General features: G+C 37.4%; 1 protein-coding gene across 2 annotated transcripts in view; it reads left to right on the forward strand.

Annotated features, from left to right (window-relative positions):
• Positions 1 to 12400, forward strand: part of GRID1 (glutamate ionotropic receptor delta type subunit 1) — a 602942-nt gene that overhangs the window by 282914 nt on the left and 307628 nt on the right. For both annotated transcript variants that reach the window (XM_048944232.1, XM_048944231.1), the window contains exon 4: positions 5702 to 5907. In XM_048944232.1, coding sequence (XP_048800189.1) covers positions 5702 to 5907 — 206 coding nt within the window. The remainder of the gene's footprint in view (positions 1 to 5701; positions 5908 to 12400) is intronic.

Below are 12400 nucleotides of genomic sequence, written 5' to 3' on the forward strand. Positions count from 1 at the left end.
TTTGGGAAGCACAAGCTGTATTCTATTCCCTATTGTTTGAAGGAAGAGAACTTTGTTACTTATTAACATAAGAAGAGGAGCCACTCCTGATGTCTGCTTTCAGTTTGCTAAAATACTAGTGTATATTCAAATCCTTCAGGCAGGTTATTATCTCTACCAAGAACCCAAAGATGATATTCAAAATCATTCATTCAGAAATTGTACAGTGCAGCAGAGGTCTGATCTCCAGAATGTGCATCTGTTTCTTTTGTCAGTCTTATTATTCCTTATTTCTTATGTAAGCAGTTTGCAATTGTGAAAAGACGTAAAATGAAAGGAAACCTGTGAAAATGAAGTGGTTTAGAAGAGCCATTTCAGAGCTTGAAGATTATCTTCCAAACCAGTGAATCCTACATATGTATTTTATTCTGTCTTAAGAAACTAAATTGCAAGTGGGAAATATTATGCACAATCAGGAGATACAAACCTGCAATAAAGCAGAATATCCTTTTATTAAAAGTAAGAAATATCCATTAAGAAAAGGAACTTTTTCTTCTTGTTTTCTCTTAAAGCTTAAGCACAAGGAAAAAAATGTCTTGATATTATTTCTAAAATGTTGGGAAAATGGAATGTATTTTTAGAAGTGTATGAGTGCTAAAATAATGAAACCATCCAACTCTCTTTGACACACTTGTTACTGCTGAAAAATATCACCAAAATTATGCTCAAATAAATAGAATGCAGAAGTGTGAAGTGTAGAGCCTACATTCAAGCAAATGAGAACTCAAAAGCTCAGCCTTTTCTGCCTCATCTCATTGTTTTTCACACTTATTTACTTTTCTCTTTTACAAATGTACAAGTGAAAAGATTGGTGTGGGTTATTCGATAATACAGCTTGGTGATGATACTTCAGTGCTCCTAAAATTTATGTGCTGATGGATAAGAGTGAAAGAGTGTGAAATTATTTCTTGGAGCTTCTCCAGCCTAGCCTTCAGCTCCAGCTTGTTTCCTTCCAGCTTTTTTCAGTCCAAGGTGGCACATTTCCTGGTCATGTGCTGCTTCTTTTTATGTCAATTGGGGTTAAGGAACTCATGTTGAAAGGACAATATACTGCTCTCTACCTCCTGGAAATTCCTTTCTGCCATGAGCCATCCTTAGAGGCCAGTTGTGCCCAATTGTACAGCTGTTTCATACAAAAGTGTTAGCTTTACGCTGTTTGTGTCAAGGCCAAGCATCAGATACTACAATTTAATGACAGCAAATGTTATCATAGACTCTCCAATATTTTTTTTTTTCTGTAATCAAGATTGCAGGTAATGCAATAAAAATGGATTGCTTTGTAAATGACAAGAAGCTTTACCTAATGGAAGCTAATGCCACATACAGTGCTATGCTTTTAGAGATGTCTTCCAATAAACAGTGCAGTGATCAACATAATCTCAAGCAGTAAATGATTTTATCTTATAGTCCAATAAATCCCCCTTTTTTATAGCTTGCCTTTGTTTTGCAGTCATAGTAAAAAAAAATATATCTTCTCGATCTCCTGTTGTCAAATCTGAATGCACAGCATATCTGTCAGAGTTAAGAAAAGGGCTCTCAGCTACAGCAGTCCCCTCCCAAGCCAGATGTAAATGGAAGGACGTAATTCTGATTTAGTTCCAGTTACAACCTGCTAATTTCACGTGGCTCTATTTAACACTTTAGTGCTTCAAACATATCCAATTATTATAGGGTTTTACAGATAAATTTTATGAAAGAGGTTCATCTTTTTGTGCGTAGTGTCATTTTCCTTTTTGAGTGGAGGTTTGCATCACTGCCAAGAAGTTGATATTTGCTAAAGAATGAATTTCAGATGTTGTCTCTGAAGTTCTGCTTGCCGTGTTAAATGTGTATGAGCTGGATATACATGGGCAGTGAGATGACTAAAATCACACAGAGTGACTTCTGTGGTTGAGTATAGGCTACACCCTGAGGTAAAGTAACTGCTAAAGGCAGAGATGGGTGTGGGTTGTGTAGATACAGCAAACTGTTGTTTTCTTTGTCGGACAGTCTGGGAACAAGTGTTTAACAGTTGTTGAGTTTAGATTGCTGTGCTTTTCCTATAAAGTATGAAATGATTGGGCATGAGGAATTATTAGTAGTAGTTCAGGATAATTCTCATGTTAGAATTTGAGCATTAATAAAACATAAAGAGTCACTGTTAAGACTACAGGAGACAAAGTACATGCACTTAACAAATGCATTTATAGGAATAAATTCACAATTGAATTTCTGTTAGTATTTGTTTGAACTACCATGGAACAAAGATCTGGTTTTATTTTACATTGAATGGATTTGTTATCTCCTAAATGTAGAAAAAAAAAGAGAAGATCAAGTTATTTTCTTATGTGATATGTCAGACAAAATAAAGCTGAGCTTAATTCATTATGATTTATAAGCAGATGCTCCTGCATATGTGCATGTGTTTGTGTGTTTCTGTACTCATACGTTTTAAGAATTGATTGTCCTCTTGGTAACAATAGCAAATAATTATTTGAGAAGAAAGGTCCCATTAGTCAGGCAGCTAAATTGGTTAGTCACCCCTGCAAATTGCTCTTCAATTCCCACTTCCACTTCTGAGTTCCCACCAAGCCTTCTCCTCCTCCCCAGTGTCGTGTAGGAACTGGCATGTCAGCATTGAGGAAGATAATAGTCATGCAGTTCTTTCTAATTGCCAACACTGAATAAATTCACATTCATTTATATCTGTGAAAAACTGACAGATTGTGTTTGTACACTTGAGCTTGGACAGTTTCTTCCATCTCAGAGTTTGCTTTGTTGTCAAGCTGGAAAAAATATGAGTCCTTCCCTTTTTTTTTTTAAATTGGGAAGTAGGCTATTTTGCTTTGGAAAAAAAAAAATTGTGAGGGAATACAAAATACTGTGAGAGAATACAAATTGCTCTTCCAAGTCCAAATTGTCTTACCGTATACATCAAGGATTTTATGCTGGTCTCCAGCAGTTTTTCTAACCAGTGATTTGGAGGGTCATAACATAAAGCAGAAAAACCTTGATCAATATCAGCATGGCCAGTTTTTGGTAAACAAGCTTTCTTTGTGCAATGACGACTTCAGATGCTTACACAGGCATCGGGTTGTTAGTAAGCTATGTATTTTGTAAACACATTTAGTTACTGTTTGTCAAGCACTAGTCATTCAAGTCATTCTTGAAAGACTAAACAGCATTAAAAAAATAGTTTTCTAGTATCACAGACCCATTAAGTGAGCATATGTATAGAAACGAACACAAGTTTATTGAATTTAAATTAGTAAAATCCAAACTTGGCTTGACAACGTTAATAAAGTACTTTAACCTGTAGACAACAGTTGTTTGTCACTGTCATTATTTCAGCAACCTGCAATATTTAGCAGTTATATGAGTGCTGAATTCCTCTGGCGTATTCCAATCCATCCTTTCTTCAGTGACTCAGGATTTTGGAGACTGAGCATGCCTAGCAAATAACCTGTGTGTGGCAGCGCTGCTGTGGGCTTGCCTGTGTCACCAGCAGAACCCCATGAGGGCACCATGCTGAGCATGGGCTTGGCTGAAGGCATCATCTCAGCGACTTTGTCCAAGTTAAGTCTACTGTGGTCATCACATTACTAGCTTCATTTCTGTTCTTTTCTGAAGCTTCTCCGTAGCTGTGACTCTTTCCAGAATCTGAGTGAATCACATTAATGATCATTTCCATGTTTAGATAGAAGTGTGAATATACTGGAGGTAACTTTCAGTGTCTTACTTTTGGATCTAGTATTTACTACTTAACTTAATTGATGTTGGACTTAAGACCTTCAGCTTGTGCAACCTGGCAAGATGTTACTTTTGTTATGTCTCATACAACACTTGTGGGGAAAGATAAAAGAAGCTCATCTATGTATTTCATGATCATGTCACACCAAGATTGGTAGTGATCTAAGAGCCTATTCATACGAGGCAACAAGGAATAAGGTTGGATTTTGATCCCTTCTCTTCACTGGTGCCTTGTGGTATTGATAATAAAAATTTTATCAGAGAGAACTTTCTTACTTTCAGAATTAAACAAACAAAAACAGGTTTTACAATCTAGTTTATAGATACAGAGATCATTAGTGCTGTGATAAAGTTTTCTGAAGAGAGAGCAGTAAATATCTCTCTGATGTGCTGAGGATGGTGGGGTAGTGAGTTAATGAAATTGAGCTTGAAGGGAAGAGTAGAACCTGGCTCTCTCCCATTTCTGCCCCAGCACCCACCATGCTCAGGAGAGCTGTGTCTGGGTTCAAAGAAAAAAGATGATGCCCACTCCTCTTTGCCAGCTGCCTGGTTCTGTGTCCAGGGGTACTCGAGGGAATGGAGATGTTTGCTGTGTATGAAAGGCTCGGGGTGAGACTGCCCTGATGGAGGCATCCTCCCTGGGCCTGTCCATTGGCTGCAACAGCTATGGCTGCATTTGTGTTTCAAGGTTCTGTGGGTCACATCAGTCAGCATATTTCCAGTTTCTTCACGTACTTGAGATAAAAATTGTTACAGTTACAGTGGGCAACCCCTGCAATTTAACGAAGCAGCAGTGCTGCCTTCCATGAAACTGTTTGTCCCAAATGCTCTGTTCTTCTTGCTTTAAAAAGGCTACATATTTGGATGTTTTCTCTAACTTACACTGTACAGTCTCACCCAGGAACTTTCATAATAAAAGTGTGAGAAGCGAATGTGAGGAGAGTTAAAAATACCTTCTTATCAAAACAAGCTATACATGTTTGAAATAAAATTAAGGGCTCCTTATGACATGATACAGCTGCTGTCAGGTCACTATTAATAATGAGAGCAACCTGGTTCGATATAAGCTTTGACCTTTTCCTTGCTTGAAATTTCTCTACAAAATAAAAACTCAGACATTTATTATTGAAAAATGCTGGTAGTCATGAAGACAGAGTACAGTTTGAACCAGCAGTTTTCAGCGTGAAAGTATAATGAAATGTGTTCTTCCATGTTAATGTCCTAACAAATTGGGTTAGCAAAACTTATTTTGTTCAGTCAGCTTGAAGTTGAGGGGCAGAGCTCAAATGAACAGTTTTTGAAGGATTTGTTTGCATAATTTCCCTTATTGAAATGCTATATTTTTTACAGTTTAATATATCCTAACACTTTGGAGCTTTGTGTACAGTTTCATAGATTTGTAGAAGGGGAAGAAAAAAGGAGGGCTGCATATACACTGCACATCTTAATTTTTTTAAGAGAAAAGCATGCATGATATTACATTAGTCAAGTTGAAGAAGAAGGAGGGAGGCTTAGAGGTGAGATCTTTATCCCCCTACTTTGCCATCTCCTGTTGGCTTTCTGCATTTGAGCTGTGGTTTGCTTGGGGTGGGACTGTCTCTCAGCAGGGTTCAGCCCTGTGTCCTTGAACTGCTGAAGGGAGGTATCCACAGCCATGCAGCCATGTGTTCTGCTCTTTCAAAGAGTGCTTCAGAAACCTCCAGGGAACGGAATTGATGGGTTTTCCCTGCTGCCATTACCTATGAAAGGGAGCTATGGGCAATAGCTGCTCTAGACCTGTGAGGCTGTGTGCAATGATCTTCTGACAGCACTGCAGGAAAAAAGGAGTATTTTTCCACCTAATTAGTAATGCTTGCCTAGTGATGCTTGGCAGAGGTTGATGCAGCGGTCTTTTTCTTTTCTTTTTTTTTTTTATTTTGCTCCTGTGTTACAGATATACGCGGACTGCAGGGATTTCTTGATCAGGCCTCCAGGCTGGGACTTGATGTGTCATTACAAAAAGTGGACAGGAACATCAGCAGAGTCTTTGCCAACCTTTTCACTACAATGAAAACAGAAGAGCTGAACCGCTATCGGGACACATTACGAAGGGCTATCTTACTTCTAAGCCCACGGGGAGCCCAGACTTTTATTAATGAGGTCAGTGAACAATTATTTTTATCAACATTTCAAGAATGTATATGATGACTTATGTGATACCTAGCTGGGTTTTTGGAAGTGGTAGATTTTGACAGGGATGGTTGGTAAGCATTGAATGTTCTTTGTCAGATCAGTTTCAGAGTGTAAAAATGTAATGTACTTCATTTAATGCAAACTTTGCAGAAAATACAAATGGGGTGGTGGTGGCCAGATGGGCACTTTCAATATAAAACACAGTTCAGTGGGGAAATTATTCTTTTTTTTTGGTTGTCTTTCATACCAGTACTTGGATTTCAACACTGTCTGAAGTGACTTGAAAATCTACTGTGGTATATTAGAAATGAAACATAACATGTTTGGGAGTATAATCTCTGGAAATCACCAGACTTGTTGCAAAAGTGTGCATTACTGATATTTGGCATCTGAATCACAGTGTTTTATCAAGTACAAAATAGGAATTGTATATTTGCCTTTTTCTTGATGATTTCTTGGAGTCATTAATGCTAATTAGGACAGGGTTGTGGCTATTGGGCAAACTCATAATTAATGTTGTGCTAAGGGGTAATTTTTGGCACTAATTAGTTTTATCCAGTCTTTAAAATATTAAATAATGGATTATTTTGCAGAGCTTTTTGTATGTCAGATTTGAGAATATGAGTTGGATCCTCAGCCTAACTTTTATGTATGTTCATTAGTGAAGAACTGGGCTTTTTTTTTTTTTTTTTTTTTAGCCAACCAGGGATAAGGCTGAACCAAGAAATTAAAATATAGATGTGACCTATTTCTAATTATTACTTCTGCCACATCATAGTCTGCTAAACTTAAAAAGTAATGAATTTTTTTTAAAAAATCAAGTTAGCTCATTAGGGCTTTTTTTTTTAGGATAGCAGCATAAATAAATCCTCCATATTTATGTTCAATGGTAATTTTAAAACTAATGGAGTTAATTTTATTGTATATAGACATGGCAAAGGAGTAGCTTCAGCAGGACTAAGCACAGGTACAGATTTCAGATGTGTTTGTGCGTGCAGAAGGATTTTCAGTCGGGGAACAAGGGAGTTCGTGTCTTAGATGCAGAGTTAGCTTGCACAGCTCAGTCAGCAGTGTTATGTGCTTCACAGTAGACCTCCAGCAATGATAGGTGAAATTGGTTTTCCAGGGGATCCTCACAAAATTTCCAGGCCAGGTATTGAAAAGAAATTGTCATGTGTGTTTTATTATGATGTGCACCAGCAAGAGGGTCTGTTGCCTTTCAGTGTTCCAGACTGGTGCAAATGTTATCAGGAAGCAAGCCTGGCCAGGACTCTGCAAGTCTCCAGAGTGTAGGGGCTAATGTATTAAACTGTTTTACTACTCACTTCACCTTAAAGCAGTGTCTATTATAGGCATTAAGGCTAATGATCTTGATATATTTCCAGATCCCTACAGGAGTTCAACTGTAGGTAGAAATGAGAAGTAATTTATTTGGCAATCTTCCTATATTGAATCTTGATTGATTCAGAAAAGCTTTATAAAAGAAAATGTAAATCTTTGACAGGAGCTCTCAAAAGAGGTAGGGAAGAATCCCTCACTACTGGCGGCTGGACATAGGCAGTAAGAGCTGCTGATTATATGTCTCTGATGGAGCCAGGGTTGGCCTGATGGACCCAGAGGGTCCTGCCAGCCTCAGCTGCTTTGTGATCCCATATACAATTTCTGGCAACATAAATTCTGTATGTAGCAGAGATTCCTTATTGAGATTAGTTGATATTTTGTAGTTGAGGAAAAGTCTCTTGGAAAAACTTCAGCCAGTTTTGTTCAAAATCTGTTGGTTAAATGATAAATCTTGATTTTTATTTTCATTTTCAAGTGTTTCATACAGACCCTCTTGTGGAATGCATAATAAAAATAAGAGACATTCTCAGACTGTCTGGATTATGAACCCTGACATGAATGATTGTAACAATTTTTTCTAAGCAGAAGTCATCCCCATCAGTCATTTGAAGCAGGCACAAGATTTATTTTGCTTGTTTGATATTGAAAGTGATACATTTTTCCCTCTAAAAATATGGATCCATGTTTTAGTCCTGCTTATCATCTCTTGGGTGGGCAAGAGAGATCCCATCTAATTTCAGATGAGATCTAGAGTTAGAGGACTCTGAAATCTCGTATATGAAAGCCTTTCAAAAGCACAGAAGAACTCAATTTTAGGATTTTCTCTCTTGGTTTTTGTTTAAACATTGTTTTTATTTTTCTGGCTTTGTATTCTCAGTGCCAGATTCTGTGATGTGTCAGCCTTACTGCAGCAGAGATTACTGACAATTTCATAGGTTTTAAACGTTGGTTATTAAGCTACTGAATTGCTGAGAGTCTGAGAGAAGGGAGGAAGAGAGGAAAAAAAACCAAAAACTTGCTTCTGGCTCCACCTGCAGGAGTCCTTCGTGTGCTTGGCCTGGTGCCACTGTTCAGTTTGCACGCAAAACCATTCTCACCTACAAGTGAGCATGTAAGAGCAGTGGTGAATTATTATTTTTTTGAAGACTAGATTATGTGATTTCCTCACAAGGAAATACATAGAAAGAAAAGAGGAAAATTCAGTGAGAGATGGAGGGGGGAACACACGGCTGTTACTGTCTTTGGCCCCTATGCCAGGATGTGAGGTTCAGAAGGCTCCCTTCTGTAAGACCAGCCTATAGAGGCAGCTGGGTACTGCCTTGACTCTTCCACTTGCCAATGGATATGTTTTTTTGGTTTTAACTAGAAGTACATTGTAGGCATTGCTTTTATCATTAAGAGCTCTGCAGTATATGGAGACATGAAAACAGTTCAAAGATTGGTGTCAAGAATGATAAAAGGATAGGAGAGCATGACCTGTGAAGACAGGTCTCAGGAGCACAGTATATACAGCCTGCCTACGGGAGTATAACTGACATATTTGAGAAGAAACATGAGAGGAGGAGGAGGAGGAATTATTTGAGGTGATGATGGGTAGTCTAACAGGAAGTTATGACCTGAAGCTAAACAAGGCAAGTTTTCTCCCAGGGAGGTCAATTAGACATAGTGAGTGGTTGGCAAGAGGTCAGCAAGGCATTGTCCTTCAGGGCATTCCAGAGCACGCTAAATAAAACGGTTGGGTAGCTTAGTGCTGCCATCTTTCCTGAACACATTTGAAGGGATGTGCTAGATGACCCAGGGGTCCTCCTGAAGACCTATCAAAAAACATTTGTTGTGTGAATAAATTTAGATTTCACACATTTTTTACACAGTGTATTTGAAGAGGAGAAAGAGATCTTTAAGTTAGGTTTCTTAAGTTTTCTATTGCAGATCTGCAGTAACAATTGCTAAGGCTTCTTTTTTTTCTTCTTCACAGAACTTGTAGTTTGTTTGGGATGTATATTTTGATGAGTTGTTTTTTTTTTAAACCATAGGTGACCATCAGTTGCTTTATAGATTTCAGTCATCCTACTTCCCAGTGTTATCACTTGTACTTTTGTAAACCAGTAAAGCAGAAACTGTAACGGTTGCATGTGGTTATTGATTTGAAAAAAGAAGGAATTCTTGGCTTTATAAAACCTTTAACTCAGCATGAGTTGTTTTTTTTGGCAGCTTCAGTGAAGTGCAAAACATTTCTGTTTAGATAGGTCTTTGAGAATGATATTATTACTTGTAAGACTGTCCTGCCTGTAAGCTAGTAAGCTTACTGCAATAAGGTGCCCACTATGTATGCGTATCACTGCAGCATGCCAGCTGGAAGCAGAGCAGTTTGCATGTCATATGCCTAGTACTGCAAGCAAGTCAAAAGCAAAAATAAAAAGTGTATAATAGAGAGCAGATTAATTGCATTAAAAATTAATGCTAAAACTCTGAATTGTTGAGGCAGGATAATCTGAATCACTGCAATCCCAACAGCAGCTGAAGATTTCCACTTCCAGAGTGTTACAAATTTTGTTAGAGTTGTCATTTATCTCTGCCCTGTTTATGTAGTCACCTCTGCATACTCAATGGAAAGTAATGATTACTCTTTTTCTCTCGCTCATATCCCGTGTGTGACTGGTTCTTTAAAGGTAAAAGGAAGAAAAAAAAAAAGAAAATGAAGAAAAAGAGATTCTGCTTTTTGCTTATGCACTATTTCACAGTGATTTGTGGCCTTCCTTCATTTCTGATCATCGGAGTTGCTGAGTGCCTTGTTCCTGGAGTACACCCAGTTGGCACTTGTTTGTGACCGGTGCTTCAGACTTCTCTCCCTTCTTCAGTTACTGACATGCAATTACTTGATAGGAGCTGCAGGAATTATTTATAGCATCTTGAACACTGCACCCACAAGTAAATGTGTGAATTTTTTTTTGTAAGAAACAAAGTCTTTTATTTCTCAGAATTAAGCAGGAAAAAAATAGTTTTATACTGATTTTCTTGGTAGTTCATATTGGCATATATGTCTTTTCTATTTACATTGCAAAAGTACAGTGTATTAGTCTGTATTTCTGTTTTATATACACTATATAAACATCTTGAAATACAGGTGAATAACTTCAGGGAAAAATATTATGCCTCTTCTGTTTTTAGAAGGTAATTCCTTTGTTTAAAGAGCTGGTAATGATTTGTGAGTGCTGGTAACAGAAGTTAGAAATAATAGCTGTACAGTAGTAGAATACTTCAAGATAAATTACACCTGCCTGATTTTTAGCAAATCCCCATCTGATTTTCTGTTTCTTCCTCAGAGCTGTAATCATGTGTGCTGTTGTTGACAGCTGCAATACAGTAAGACTCTTTGTGGTTAAAGAGAGTATTAGTTATAATTAAAACCCAAACAAACCTCATTAAACTGCCACAACCTGACTGAAATCAAAGCTTCCCATTTTGGGATAATTTGACTTAGAAGCAGACTTATTTGGGACTAACAACAAGAAAACAAACAACAACAACAAAAACCTAAATAAGCAAAAAACACCCCAGTAAACAAAAAATATAACAGTGAATGATCCAAGATATGGGATCACTGCAAGCATACGTTTGGAGCAATCATTTACTTATGTTATAGATTTATGGGCACACTGAAGAGAGGAAAATAAAGCCATAATTTGGTGAATAAATTACTTCTTTAAATGCTTACACAGGTTCATGTAAATACTACTGCAGGTATGCTTAAGTGATTATACTTTAAAAAATCCTTTCTGTTTGACTCAGCTATAATGTTGCGTCAAATTTTGAAACTGAGTGTTGCAACTGTGAGGCTTGCATCCCATTTTGTACTTCTCTAATAATGAAACACAACAGTTTTTTGAGGCCTGTGTAACATTTGACAAAAAAACTATGGAGATTGAGTCCATTGGCAAGAGTTGCAATAAGTCCTTATGAGTCTAAAAACGGCTTTACTAGCAGTCTTATTAAATCTGTCAGTATGGCAGATAAAATGTCTGGTCTGAAGGAACTGGATTTTATCTCCTGTTTTTATTCTGTTGACTGGGCTCATGAATACAACATCACTTTTTTTTTTTTTTTTTAAATGTCATTAGATCAGTATATACAGGAACTGGTTGTTCTTGCTCTTTGGGCAGGGTCAGAATCAGTATACTGCAGTGCACTCCAAGAAGGGGTTTGAGACACAAGCAGCAGAAATTCATGAAGGCCTGAGCCTTCCTTTTTCACTGATATTAATGTTGAGTTGTCTGTTATCTTTTATAGGCCTATTATTTTGCCTGAAACCATATTCCAGAAAGATAGGCAGAGAAAACATAATTAACTACATAAGGAAATTAAAAAAAAAAGAAAAAAAAAAGAAAAAAAAAGGATAAGCAAGTTTATCTTAAATTTCCATTGGGAGAAATAAAGGGAGTCCAGCTGAAATAGTCCTGTTACAAAGCGGAACAAGGTAGTGACATCAGGTAACAGTGTAGACTGTATTCTTGTGTTGCAAAGATGATGTTGAACACAGGGTTAAAAGCAGAAGGGCTAGTGAAAGGGATGGCAACTGTATAGCAAGTGGAGAACAGACAATAAACTCAAGAATTTGGAAACGAACAGGTATATAATGATAGGAGAGAATGGGCATCCTAAAAATATGTTTTGTTTTTGTTGTTTTTTTAGCAATAAGCAGTTGTTAAAATTAACAATTAATGTGGATTAAGCGTGTGAAAAGAACAAGCATCTGACAGAAGCATAGTTGTGGCTTAACAAAACTGATTCCTTTGTTGAAGGAATAACAATGCAAGACATACAGCTTCTATTCCAGATAGAGAAGGTGGAAATGAGAAAAATAATGTGGGAAAAGACCCATCTAAAGAGAATATCATGATGTTATTGACAAGGAAATTTCCACTATGAATTGGTGGAAATTCCTTCTGGAGTCTCACAGAGATGAGTGTTGTGAGCAATCCCTTCAGTGCTTCTTGGATAAAAGTTTTAAGTGAAGTGCTGCTGAAATTGCTCTTAAGTGAAATGGACAAAGCTTCTTAGTGAATTGTGCTGCAAAGAAGTGTCATCCTCTCTCTCTATGGTGGAGGACTGTGACTCAGAA

Source organism: Lagopus muta, chromosome 5 (assembly GCF_023343835.1).
Source record: "Lagopus muta isolate bLagMut1 chromosome 5, bLagMut1 primary, whole genome shotgun sequence".
Classification (NCBI taxonomy): domain Eukaryota; kingdom Metazoa; phylum Chordata; class Aves; order Galliformes; family Phasianidae; genus Lagopus; species Lagopus muta.